The sequence below is a fragment of the Typopeltis vanoorti genome, chromosome 18 (genome assembly GCF_054136105.1).
Source record: "Typopeltis vanoorti isolate ZY-2024b chromosome 18, IOZ_Tvanoo_1.0, whole genome shotgun sequence".
Classification (NCBI taxonomy): domain Eukaryota; kingdom Metazoa; phylum Arthropoda; class Arachnida; order Uropygi; family Thelyphonidae; genus Typopeltis; species Typopeltis vanoorti.
In genome coordinates this window covers 18,328,498-18,343,223 of record NC_143566.1, presented here as the reverse complement: position 1 = coordinate 18,343,223, position 14,726 = coordinate 18,328,498, and the positions used below count along the sequence as shown (strand labels likewise).

General features: G+C 38.6%; 1 protein-coding gene across 1 annotated transcript in view; it reads right to left on the bottom strand.

Annotated features, from left to right (window-relative positions):
- Window positions 1-1,039: 1,039 nt before the first annotated feature.
- Window positions 1,040-14,726, bottom strand: part of LOC150096517 (uncharacterized) — an 84,893-nt gene continuing 71,206 nt past the window's right edge. Inside the window, exon 6 of the mRNA XM_090408632.1 lies at window positions 1,040-1,280. Within this exon, the coding sequence (XP_090264758.1) occupies window positions 1,040-1,280 (241 nt within the window). The remainder of the gene's footprint in view (window positions 1,281-14,726) is intronic.

The following is a 14,726-nucleotide window of genomic DNA, read 5'->3' as shown; positions in this document are numbered from 1 at the left end:
AGGAAAATATTTTTGGAAAATTTTCTAGTGTTTTTTTCCTTTTTCTTTGGCAGGGGCCATGGCCCCTTTACCCCCCCCTGTGGGTGCACCACTGGTTGCTAGTAATAGAGCAGATGTGGTAGCCTTTCTTGAAGTATAGGATATATCGATGAAAGGCTGCATGCTCTGTTGAAGCAACTGTACTGGAAGAAGTGAGTGAGGCAAGGGATCTTGCGGTGATGATTAATAGAAACCTGAAATTCAGGGGACATATTGTAAAGGTGGTAAAAGTATCCCAGAGGATTGCTGCAATACTGAGAATGATGCTGAACAGCAGAGATAAAAGAATTATCATTCCATTGTATAAAACATTGATCAGCATCCCTGGACCACACGTGGACCATTGTGCTCAAATTTGGTCCCCCAGGATTTGAAGGGGATAAATTAACCTTGGGTAGAGTGCAGAGGCAGATAACAAAGATGATATCAGGAGTGCATAATGTCAGTTATGGATATAGACTAAGAGAATGCAGACTGCAAAGTTTAGTAGATAGAAGAATGAGAGATGATATGATCAAGACATTTAACCTGTTGAGAGGTAATTACAGGGTTGACACTTGGGAGTTCTTTTGGTTGATGGAACAGGGAGAAAGAGCGAGGACAGGGGCCATCCCTGGAAGTTGTGAGCAAGTGTGGTGAGAGCATAAACACTGAATGAGTTCAAGTATTGTATGAAAGACTGTGTTTTCTAGGGTGGTCTCCCAGAATGAGTCATGACTTATTGTGGGAGACGCTAATGGTTTGAATTTCATCATAGTTTTGTCACTTCACATTAAGTGATAAATATTATTCAGCAATGTGAGAACTCAAACTCTGTTTATATATTATAGCAGCTTGAAAACTACTATAGCTTTCTACATTTGTATTTAGTGCACAGCGAAGTTTGGTAAAATTATCAGAAAAATAAAATCATGTTTTACAAACATATAATCATGTTTAATTTAATCATTTCAAATAATTTTTTTTTCATACATGTTAAACATAACAATCATATAATGCTTCACTGCTTAATTTCTTGTCCTATAACTTGTTTTTGCAACATGTGTGCTTTTTCTTTTAGTCCATCAGCAATTCTCAAATGTTCTGATAGTGATTCATCTAATTTTTCTTCAGATGATTTGTGCTGATTGATTTTCAGACGTAAAAGTGTGATATGGTCTTCTAGGCTTTCTACTTTTGCAGTTAAAGAAGCAATGGACATATCTTCCTGAATATCTTCAATTTCACATAAGAGACGATCTCTAAGAATGTGGAAATTAATACAGATAAATATCTTAAACTGAAATTCAGATTTATTTATTCAATCATTTTTTTTAAATTTATGAACTGATACGGTAAAATCATCGGTGACCAAATTTTGTTACAGTCGACTCTCACTACATCAACATCATTATAGTAAAGACACTCACTATAAAAAACTAGTAGAAAGGCCATCTCCTAAGTGTCATAACATACCAAACCAGTCACCACAAGAAATAATTTTTTGGTTCTTACACATTTAGCATCTTCATAATTGAATTCCGAAGTGCAAAACCTTTCATTTAGATACACTATAGTCCATACTTAATAATTTTTCTTACTTCTCTATTGTTATTCTATTTCAAGTCTATTAAAGGTTGCACTTCATTCTTGTAGATAAACTTATATGTTGGTTATACATAGCTTTTAATTTTTTTTAAGAAATGAATGTATAACTAGAATATTAATTAAAAACTTTAATCAATACCTTCTTGTATTTCGGCAATGTTACACTGCCATCTTCAGGGATCACAAAACAATGATATGTGCATGCAGACACTAACACTAAGCAAATGTGGCTGAAGAAAGGCAACTGTAGTCAGTTCTAGAGTTCTAAAGGTGCTCCTAGTAGGTAAATTGGGTTGTGTTGGCTGTTGAACTGATGTTCTTAGAATGCAAGCTTCTCAAATTTGGGGTAGTTGCACTTACATTTGTTGAGGTTTGGGAAATTTTTAAGAGCTGAGGTTGATTCAAGGAAAATCTTTCATATTTGTACTTGCTACATTGTAATAAAGTGGCCTTCTTCCAGTGTATTCTGTGGTGGGTGTCCAATGCATGGTCAGCAAGTCCTGAGTGGCTGTATTGGTGAAATCCATTGCACGCAAGGCCCATCAATATGACAAGTTAAATCTGAAGATTTCAAAACAACTAAATCGATCAGCCTTTCTAAAATACTGTCATGGTAATAAAATAATCCCGAACTGTGTAAACCTAAAACACCGATTCAAATTAATGAAGGCTCTTCACATATACTGGTGCACTAGCTCTGCCTTTCTACTTGAACAGATTGCTGGCACCTGCATTCTCTTGGCCGACACTAATGAGGTTATTCGTGCACTAGAGGAAGAGCTTGCTGCTACACTGAACGTTGACCTCTGAACGAACCTTTCCAACATCTTGAATGCTTCAGCAGAAAAAGCATTCAAAAGAATATAATGTCAGTACACTGAAAAATTTGATAGTTTTCCAGCTTCCAAACCTCAACTACCTCTCAACACTATAGTAAACCAGTCATCCTTTACCCTTAAGCCTGAAGCAATCAGCACACGGCCACAACTTTGCCATAGCACCAAAAAAGATCCCAGCAGAAGAAATTATGATACAGGTAGAATGAGATATCGGCAACATGGCCAACCATATCGCCAACAATATCAGACTGGATGTAGCCAATGTTGTTACACAAGCCAAACCACCAAAAAGCAACCTATCACAAGAAGAATTCAAAACTCTGCAAGAAATGAAAAACAACACTAAAATAATATTACTAAAGTGGATAAGGGAAATGCCACTGTGGTTCTAAGCCAAACAGACAACACAGGTAAGCTTGCCTCTTTACTGTTAGATCAGTCTACCTACACAAACCCCCAAGACAACACTCCATAGGCTCCTTAAGAAGATTACCTCTTGGCCTATGGAAGTGACTAACAGACTAAAACCTTTTCACTCTAGACCCCCCACCTGAATATATGTACTACCAAAAATTCATAAGCAGAATGTACCACTATGCCCCATTGTGGATGGCACTGATTCCCCCACATACAAATTAGCCAAAGATTTAGCCAAAGTGCTTACACAATATACTGGCAACACACTTTCACACATAAAAAACTCAGCCCACTTTAAAGCCAGTATAGAAAACCTCTCACTCCAAAACACTGGCATAATGGCAACACAGACAGAATGCTGGCACCCCAAGTACAGAAATCCTGAGACAGATCAAACGATGGTAGTTAGCTTAGTAAGCCTTTGTGCCAGACCCGGTCAAAAGATTTGGAGATAACAACCACTTGAATTTCACCGCACTTCTCCATGGCATTTGTCCAGAAATAGGTGACATATGTGAGCAGATCTCTTGTTGATCGGCAGTAATGGAATCCCTACTGGTAGTTGTTTATTAGATGGGTGACTTCAAGGTAGTGTAGCAGTTAGGAAATAATTTTTTCCGTTAATTTAGACAGGACTGAGGTGAGTGAGATAGGGAAGTAGTTAAAGTAAGTAGTTAAACAGAATGATTTGTTATCCTCCTTCAGAATGGGTTGAAAACAGGCCAATTTCCAGGCTGTTGGATAAATACCAGTGGAATAATGGAGTATATACAGGCAACATAGAATAGGAGTCAGGTGCACAAACTTTCAGGACATCTGGAGGAATGCCATCAGGGCCAAGAGACTGTTTTGTGTCTAACTTGGACAGTATTTTACTGATCTCATTCTGGCAAAAGGATATTAGGGGCATTGTATGTTAGGCATCTGGAATGGTCGGAGGCATTTACCATTATCAATTATGGTCGGGGAAGTGAAGTGTAAAGCCAGGACATTGGCTTTTTCTGAGTATGATCATGCAATAGAGCCATCTCGCTATGATTGGGGTGGGAAAAGTGTTGGGCAAAAGTTACAACAAAGTTACAACCAATTGTATTGGTGAGAGACCAAAAGGCCTGGCAGCCATTTGGACAGGCTGCTAGTTTCCTGCTTTTGGCTCTTTCGAACTCTGTTTTGAAAGCACTGATAGTTTTCTTGCATCTACTGTATTAACTCGCCCTCACATATATCATGCACCACTGATTTTACTTCATGAAAAAAGAAATTAAAAAGTTTTGCATATAGATCACACATGAAAAAAAGTTTAAAACTTGAAGAAAAAATAGTGAATGTTGTTACAGCAGTTTCGGATATTTTGGAATTTGGGTGAAGAGAATCAACATTTCACCTCAACAACTGTTTGGCTTGCCTTTATTGTTGAGTTGTGTGATCTTTTGTTAATACAGCACCAATCATATGCACAGAGATGGAAGCAACCATTAGAAGAAATGTGGAAGCAAGGGCATTGACTTCTTCTTGATATACTGGATTACGCAGGGTTGGATTAAGATTAAGAGACCAACATTAGAACTGTTGTGCAACTGGATTTTGATAGCTTGGGACATGATTTGGGACTTTTTTGGTGTCGAGGCTAGCTGGTGAACGGTCGTGCTATCGGAGAGCTCCTGAGAGATTTGTGTTTTTTGTTGATTTATTGGTGTTTTGGATTCAATTTAATGGACTTAAGTGTGTTTAATTTTGGTATATTATTAGAGCTTTATTAACGTGGTTAATGTACTAAAGTGTTTTATAACATAATCTATGTCGGAAGTCGCCGCTAGATGAATTCGTAATGAGTAGTGTTCGTGCAAGCTCCAGATAATGTAAGTATCATTTTCAGTTATCGATACAAATTACTTAATATTGTGTAGTTTTGTTTTGTTTGCCTTGCGTATTTTAGTGCGTCTATTTTTGGTGTGTTATAACGTTTAATTTGACAAAACACGTTACAGATAAATATGGCACCTGTGCGTAGGAAAATGCGGCCAGTAATGAAGGTTCGCCATCGTTATCAAAGAAAGGTAGCATAAAAGAAATGAGTCAGTGTACTAGCTGTGAAATGTACGCTTTGCGGAGTGCGGTCGGAGTGTGGTTAGATGATGATAAAGGATTGAATGTGTGTAGAAAATGTAGGGAGAATGCGGAATTGAAGTGTATTTCGGATCGTGAGTGTGATATTTTTGTCAACCTTCAAAATGAAGGAAATAGGGATATGACAAGAAACGGCAAGGTTGTACATGAAAATTGTGAGAGTGTGAATGATAGCATAAATGGTTTCTCAGAAAACAAAAAAGATGAGATAGATGCATTGAGTGAGATTGCGTTGTTGAATAGTGCGATAGAAAGAGCAAAACAGCAGCTAGAGTGCATGAACAAAAGTAGACTGAATGAACCAACCAATAATAAAAGGTATGACAGGAAAAATAGACGTATGAATGTGAACATGAACAAAATGAAGGATAGAGTGCTGTATGGAGACTCGTTAGTACGAGGTGTGTTAGTAGAGGATTTGACAAAATCGTACCAACCTGGTGCGACCATAAAGGACGTAACTGCGTCTATTAGAGAGCAAAAGGAAAGGGTGAAAGAAATGATTGTTGTGGCAGGTACGAATGATTTGAAAGGAGATAAAATGGAAATGATAGAAGACCTGAATGAATTGTTTGAGGTAGCAAAAGAAAAGAGTGAGAGAGTTAGAATGATTAGTCTTTTGCCACGGTATGACAGTGAAATGTTTAAAAGGAGGGCTATAATTGCAAATGACTTTATGCGTGGGTTATGTATGACGAGTGGTGTGGAATTTGTGGATGTGTGGAGTGAGTTTGATGGGCGAAAGGATCTATATAAGATGGATGGCTTGCATTTGAATGGTTACGGTGTAAGAAGACTTGAGAAAGTGTTGCTGAATGTAGTGGATGTGCAAATTCAGGGAAACTAGATTTGTTAGGGGGGGAGGGTAGCGATACAGTCCTTATGGAGGCAGTTGAATATAAGAATGAATATAATATGCCAGAGCAAATAAGGACAACAAATCAGAGTGGGATAGTTAATATAAGGCATCAAGGTAGGGTTGGGGCTAATAGGGGTCTTAAATTCATGTACACTAATACTAGGAGTATTAGGAACAAGAAGGAAGAGTTTTTGGCCATGGTTGGCACTTCCAGACCACAGGTTATAGGTATTAGTGAAACATGGCTGACTGTAGATGATATAACTAGTGGGATTGAATGTGATGGGTATAGTGTGTTCAGGAATGACAGAGAGAATAAAATGGGGGGAGGAGTATTGTTGATGATAGCTGATGAGCTCCAGCCAAGGAGAATAGAAGTTGAATTGCAGGATAGAGAAAAGAGCACATTTGAGGCCATTTGGTGCGAGATTGTGGCTAGCAGAACTAAATATACAATTGGGTGCTGCTATAGACCAGGTGATGGAAAAGATGGTGGTGACAGTATGCACAAGCAAATAGAAGAAATGGGTGGAAGGAGGGTGATTATTATGGGAGATTTCAACTATGGTCGCATTGATTGGAGTGAGGAGAGGACACACGGGAGGAAGGAACTGGATTTTATGCGGTTATTAAGGGATAACTATCTGCGACAGCATGTAATGGAAAATACTAGGGGTCAGAGAGTGCTTGACCTAGTAATTACATCTGAGGATTTGGCTGTAACAAATATGACCACATTGCCACCAATCGGTGAGAGTGATCATAGGGTCTTAACTTGGGAGGTGGCTAAAGGTGTAGAATTTTCAATTAAGACAGGGTACATGTGGAATTATCGGGCGGGAAAGTATGACAAGCTTAGGAGTTTGATTGGTTCAGTGCCATGGCATGTACAACTGCAAGGACTAGAAGTTGATAGAGCATGGGAGGTAGTTAAGAAGTGCTTGCATGAAGCAATGGCCGACTGTATACCTAGAGTCCGAATAATAAATCAAATAGGGGTTAAATGGATGAATAACACCATTAAGCTTGAGCTGCAAAAAAAGAAACAACTATGGAGGGAATTTAAGGAGAAGGGTGACCGGCAGGCACATGAACGGTATAAAGCGCAGGCCAGAAGTGTGACGAGTGTGGTAAGAAAAGCAAAAAAGGATTATGAAAGAACATTGGCCATGCAGGCTAAAGAGAATCCTAAACAGTTTTTTAGATATGTAGCAAGTAAAAGAAAAAATGTACATGGCAGATTGATTTTAAAGAATGCCGATGGTAGGGAGGTAACTGAATCAGTTGAGATAGTTGAGTTACTGAGTGAGCACTTTGCAAAAGTATATCATCCAGGTGGTGACATTGCAGAAACGAATAAACCAGTAGATTATACGGGAATTGTGGTTAATGAAGTGGAGGTGAGTAGTCTATTGCATAACCTCAATGTCAATACATCTGTGGGATTGGATGGTATACCAGCTCGTGTTGTACGAGAAGCAGCTAAAGAATTGTCAGTACCCTTGACCATTTTGTTTAATTTGAGTCTTGGATCTGGGTTAGTCCCGAGCGGGTGGAAAGAGGGGAAAATAGTTCCACTGCATAAAGGTGGTTCCAAGACTGCTGTTGTAAATTACTGACCGATTAGCATATCAGGAATCATTGTCAAGGTCTTAGAGAAAATAGTCAAGAGGAAAATACAAGATTGGATAGAAGAAAATGGGATACTGTATCGGGGACAGCATGGTTTTGTGAAGGGTAGGTCATGCCTCAGTAACTTGCTCACGTATTATAACACAGTGACGGCTGAACTGGATAAGGGTAATGGGTTTACGGTGATTCTACTGGACCTTGCCAAGGCCTTTGACAGGATTCCACATGGAATTCTAATCAGTAAATTGCAGCATATGGGAATGGACATAGGGTTGGTGAGATGGATAGGAAGGTGGTTGACGGAGAGATATCAGAGAGTGGTTTACTCGGGAGTAGAGTCCACAAGACGACCTGTGACTAGTGGTGTGCCACAAGGATCTGTTCTTGGACCACTGCTGTTTAATTTGTTCATAAATGATATAGGAAATGATCTGAGAGGAACAGTTCATTTGTTTGCGGATGATGCGAAGTTGGGTAGGGCAATAGTGAATGCAGATGACGTCAAAATTTTGCAGGATGATTTGGATAGATTGGAGGTCTGGGATAAGGAGAATGGATGTCAGTTTAATGTGGCAAAATGTAAGGTTATGCATTTTGGGGTGAAAAGATTGGCGGCAGTTTACTGCATTGGTGGAACCCTGCTCCAGGAAATTGATGAGGCACGAGATTTAGGAGTGTTGGTGGATAAGGAATTGAAATTTAGGGGACACATTGCAAAAGTGACCAAAACAGCTCATCAAATCACTTGGTTGCTGAAGAATACGTTGACAAGCAGAGACAAGCAGGTTATTGTTCCTCTCTATCGAGCCTTGATAAGACCCCATCTTGACTACTGTGCTCAGATTTGGTCACCTAGGTTTCTTCTTGATGGGGAGGAGGTGGAGAGGACCCAGAGGCGAGTGACCAAGATGATAGCAGGTCTGTGGAATGAACCGTATGAGAACAGGTTGAGGATTTGTGGGTTGCAAAAATTGGTTGATAGGCGGAGGAGGGGAGATATGATTGAGACATTCAAATTACTGAAGGGTTTCTATAAAATTAATTCAGAAGATATTTTTGAGAACAGGGCTGGTTGTGGGAGGACTAGGGGACATCCATGGAAACTGGGCAAAAGTGTGGTTAGTAAAGGTGTTAGAGCTGGGTTCTTTACTTTTAGAGTAGTGAATGAGTGGAATGCGCTCCCTGAGTCTGTAGTGGATGCTGTGACAGTGAATGAGTTTAAGGCGAGGTATGATAGATACTGTATGAATGTCAGATAGTTGTAATGAATATGATTGGGGCCTCCCTTGATGAGTCTAATGACTCCCTGGAGTTGCCCATAATAATAATAATAATAATAATGATTTCACCAGAAATAATTGATTTAATTACAGAAGTGTTGTCGCTAAAAGTTCACACATATCGCGTGATAAAGGTGAGTGGCTGATTGCTTGAATAACTTGAAAATTAAACATTTAAAAGCATTCTTTTTATAAATAATGTGAGCAATTATAAATTGTAATGAATACTGAGGATTTAACTATAAACATCAATTTAGTTTTTTTTCCTGAAAAACGTTAGTTTCTGAAAATCCTTGCCTATATCTCACAAAACGATTTTTTAACTTTAATTTTGGAGAAAAAAGTATGAGTTATATTCAAGTATAGTTCGCCCACCGTTTGTAGTCCCTGCTTTGCGTCTTTCCAAGAATAGTCGATTCATGCTGAAGGGAAGAAAGAAATGAAGGACATCCAAATTGGTCGCCAACACGCGAAATCACGTGCGTTATAGGTAAAATTTTCCAGCTGTTATACAAGCAACATAGTTAACTACAATAATCATAAAAGAGAAGTTAATTTTACGAGCGGTAATAATAAACAACTCATCCCACAATACGGACTGATTACCCTATTATCGGAATGGATTCTCCTTTTTCTGAGGTGCGCAGAAGTGTCGAAGGATCTCTAATCAGTGGGCGAACTATAAATACAATATATTTCAGGCTTAAGTATAAGCTCTAAAGCAGGATGGAGTTCTTGATGTGAGCCAGTTATGGTATATTTGATTTTTCATTTGTATAGCCTTGGCACATCTTTTGGAGAACCAGGGTTTAGTTAGGGAATGTGGCAGTTCAGAGTAGTGTGGGGAATGTATGTTTCCATGCAGATGAGGATTACTTTGGTGATAAGTTCGGTGCATGTTTGGCTTGCAAGGCTGGAAGCAATAATCTGACCATTGGAATGAGGCATAGAAGTCATGGAGGCTGTTATAATGGCACTATTATAATGACAGACTACTCTTGTATGGGAGTGGTTGTGTAAGCATTGTTGCATGGGGAAAGAGATGAGCACTAGACTGTGGTCAAAATTACACTACATTCCCTGTGTATTTGGAAGGTTCATTGGTGAGGAAATCTAGGGAGCTTGGGGAGTGGTTTGAATTATCTGGTATTCTGGTTTGCATGTGAGCAAGTTGTGCAAGGTCGTTGGTGACGGCAAATGTTTCACCTTCTCTAGCTACAAGATCTGTGCAACTGGAGGAGGAAAGCCATTGTTGTAGTGGACATTAAAATCTCCTAGGAAGATGATTTCACTGTTAGGAAAGTGGGACTGGAGAAAATCAATTTTTAAGTAGAGGAAATTAACGAGCTCAGAGTGGTTGATGGCATTAGTGGGAAGTAATAGAGATAGCAAATGGATTTAAATAAGTGGGGGAGGGATATTTTCAACCAAAGAAGATCGAAGTTAGGCGATTATAGGTTGGGTGCTCTCTGGCAAGGTATGTGCAGATGCCACCCTTGAGTCGAAAGGAATTAAACAGCATGTAGTTTGGAAGGTTGTAGAAGAATAGTGCTGGGGGAGGTGAGATTTAAATTTCTGCCAAAAAGAGTAGGTAGGGTTTAGTAGACTGAAGATGGTAGTAGCAGACACTATTAAGTTTGGAGTTGAGACCATGGATGTTGGTGAAGTGGATATGCAAGGTTCTGTGAGGCATATATTTGATCTCAAAGGTCTTGCAAATATCCTATGCAGTGCTTGCATGCTGGTCTCCATGGTGACTACTAGTAGCAACACTTGGTTTTTGCACTAATTTATTATTAGTATTATGATTCAGGCTTCCATGAAGTCAAAAGACTCATCGTGGGAGGTCATTCCAAGAAAACACAAAGTCTATCATACCACTCCTTGAACTCATTGCTCTCACCACTATATCAGGCAATGCATTCCACTGTTCAACCACCCTCCATGCAAAGACACCACTCCTCACTTTCTTGTTCACAGCTTCTTTGTGTAACTTCTAGGGATGGTCCCTTGTCCTCTTGTAGTCTATGATCAAATTGTTTTCTCCATTTTGGCATTTTTCTTCTAGTTGTTTTCGAAGATGACTACTTTATTCTTTCTGGGCAAATTTTAGGCAAATGACATCGTGCATACATGCTCGATTGGGGGCAAGTGTCCTTAAACTTGTTGATCGGTGTGATTAATTTAAATTCATTTGTTAGCATATCAGTTGTCACTTTTACAGGGTGTGAAAAGTTTGTTGTGTCCTTTTTTTTTTATATAGATCTGAAGCAATGGCACGTGACGATATTTTTGGAATCAAAATTGCATTCTTCTTCTGCTAATTTGATGTCTTCTTTTAGTGATTTTCCATCGGAAAGTTCAAAATAACAATGTTGGATTTTTTGATTTTGGCCTCCATCTAGTCATGCACTGTTCATTGCGATTAGGCTGTGGAATTCATTTGCAGGCAAGGGTGAACTTCCATTGCAGCAATGATTGTCAATTAGTTAAAGCTTAATCTCCAGTGTTTGTATTTTGAAGGAAAAAGTTTCACTCAAGGTATTGAGGTGTAGCTCAAGGTTTTTGACTCGTTTGCTTAAGTCCAGGAGCTGTTTAATACAGTGAACAGAAGAAGGGATGGTTAAGGTTGATAAATAAGAGCTTAATCAGCTTGTGCACTGATTCATCTATTTTTGCACAGGAAGCATCTAGCTAGTGGCAACAGAATTCATTCAATATACCTTTTTTTTTTTTTTTTTTTTTAATCAGTGACATCAGTTTTATAGCTGTGGTATTTTGTGGGTTTGTCTGTAATCAACGGCACTGCACTGGCAAGACACTAGGTGCTCTTCCATCATTGGCTTTTGTTGCCAGCATCTTTGCTTTGCACGTCATGTTTTATGCACAGTGGGTGCTTAAATGTGACTGATTTTTAATCATATCATGAAATCAGAAAGATAACTGATTTGATGCACTATAAGTACTTACAGGATGTGCAGAAGTAATCAGCTCCTTGGTACCTGCTGTTAAGATTTACTTTGAATGATTAATTTGAATGAAAAAACTTACAATAATGATAAAATGGGGGAGCACAAGTTTGGACTAGTTTATTCACATATGCCACCTGGTGTACTAGGATTATGGTAAGATAATGTCATTGTATGAAAATGGTAGATTGGTAACTGAAGAAAAAAAAAAGTTGGGGTATTCAGCAAAAATTCATCATGTATTTCATTCTCATCAGTGTGACGTCATGAGAAGCACATGTGGAGAGGTGCTGCTGGTAAGTGAGCAATAAGTACATGCAGAAAATCAAACTTGATGTGAAGAACGCAACAGGACCTGTTGATGAAACACTGTATGTGGTAAGGGACTGTTCAAGAGAGAGTTAACAGCAGTTTAGCATTTCTGTTAAACAAGAGTGTTGCAACAGCACAAATCCCAAAACAGTGGAAGGATGGTAAAATTTTTTGAATTCACAAAAGAGGCTACAAATAATAGACCAATCTGCAGTTGTGGTTAAGTGTTGGAGAGCTGGTGAGAACTCAGATGGAGGAGTTGATAACAGCAGTATTTTCTGCAGGTCAGCATGAGTCTATTAAAGAGAAGTCATGTTTTATCAGTTTACTTATGTAATACAGGGGCAGTAAAGCAAAAGATATTTGAAGAAATAAATATCCTTGATGTCAATAAGGTGATAGGATTTGATGATATATTACTATGCTTCTTATAAGGGAATATTCTAGGGCAGGGATTCTCAACCTATGGTATGCGTACCACTGGTGGTATGAAAATAGATTTGCTTACTGGTACATCTAATATCTTGAATTAAATGTAGTGGTATGCCACTGGAAAAGGTTGAGAACCCCTGTTCTAGGGAATTGGCAAGCCTGTTTAATAGGAGTCTTACGACAGTACAGGTTACAAGGAGTGGAAAGAAAGCAAAACTTTTCCACTGCATAAAGGTGGAGATAAGGCTGTGGTTACAAATTCCATGCTAATCTGTATACCTGGAGTTGTGGTGAAGGTACTAGTGAGACTGGTGAGAAGTAGGATACAGAAATGGATTGATAACAGCAGTATTCTCTGTGTTTATCAGTATGGTTTGTGAAACAGAGATCGCATCATTCCCAGAAGACTTTGTGTTGTCTTCACAATTTTGGCTATGTGTCTCCAAAATTTCAGATCCTTATCCACTATCACCCCCAGATCTCTTATTTCCTCCACCTCCAACAATATATCCTCACCAAGCATAAATTCTGCATCCCATCTTTGTTTTCCAAATTTTAAAACCTTACATTTTGCAACATTGAACTCACATCCCCAGTTCTGTACCTGCTCTTGACTCAAAACCAACAATTTGGCTGCAGTACAATAATGATGTGTTTGCAGGCTGGAGTCACACAGAACCATAACTCTACTCTTTTCCACAAAAAATCAACACATTATCCTCGTATCAAGTTCATACTAGAAAAAGAATCATCAAAAGGCATTTCCTTTCTTACACATCCAGCATAAGCAAAATGGATCCATTTCCACTTCTGTCTACTGAAAACCAACTGTTTCAAGTCATTATATCCATAATACATCAGCTCACTATCCATCTCAAAAATATGGAATCATAAAATCCCTAGTATCCAGAGCACACAAGGTTTGTTCTACTGAAGAAGTTCTAAAACAAAAATTGGAAAACTGAAAAAAGACTCCTATACCATATATTAAAGGCATCTCTGAACGTGTGATAAAAATATGAAAAAATATCAACTCGTTGCCACCTATAAACCCATCTACCAAATTCGTGACCTGTTAGCTGGTGTATACTAAGTACCAGTGTCTTACTATGGACGAACAGGAAGATCTGTAAATAAACATATCTCTGAACATCAAGATCACGAGAAAGTGGTCTTGATGTTTGGAGATATGTTTTATCTTATCAAACCTCACAAATCTGGCATTGCACAACATGGAATTGAAAAACGCTAGCCATAGGATCCAATGGCAAAATGCTAAACTGCTTCATAGATCCATATATATAAACTTGAATGTTTATATAAAGAAAGTGCTGAAGCCAACTTCATACACCTAATCTCAATCATAATGACTACCTCGCTATTCCAAAAGTTTGGGAAATTGTTAACCTCAATTGTATTAAATAAATTTATCTCTTATATATTTTCATTTAATTTCATTCATTTTAATTTCAACCCAATAGTTTTAATTCATAAATGTGCAACTGTATACCTAGAGGGATTCCAATATAAGCATATGCTCTAATGTTTCCTAATTCAACTCCTATTATTGTTCAATAATTGTACTGATGTCGTCTTATGATGCATAAGACAAAATATTTACATATGAAATTTAAAATTTATTTTACTGTGCCATGTGTGTTATTATCTAGTTATGGGTACTCCACAGGTGTCATTATAGAAGAAATGCATCTTGACTACTGTGCACAGATTTGGTTTCTTGGGATTGAGGCTGCAGCAGAGTAGATTATTACAATTATCATTATTATCTTCCTTACCTCCATGGGGTCATAAGACTCACTGTGGGGGGGGGGGGGGGTCAACCCGAAGTCTATCATAGCACTCCTTAAACTCATCCATGTTTGCACGTTCACCATCCAATCAGGCAATTTATTCCATGCTTCTACCACCCTCCATGCAAAATACTTACTTCTTACCCTTTTACTCACCACTCCCTTTTGCAACTTCCATGAATGGCCCTTTGTTACTGCTCCTTCCCCTCGTTCTACCATATGAAAAATGTCAAGTGTTAAATGTCTCGATCATATCCTCTTTTTCTTCTATCCACCAAACTCTACAGTCTGCATGCCCTCAGTCTATCCTCATAAACAACACTGTACAGCATTGGAAGATAGCTGGGGGGGGGGGGGGGTGCAGAGGGGGCGGTCCGTCCCGGGTGGCACTTTGAACTTTTTTGAACTTTCGCAGTTAATTC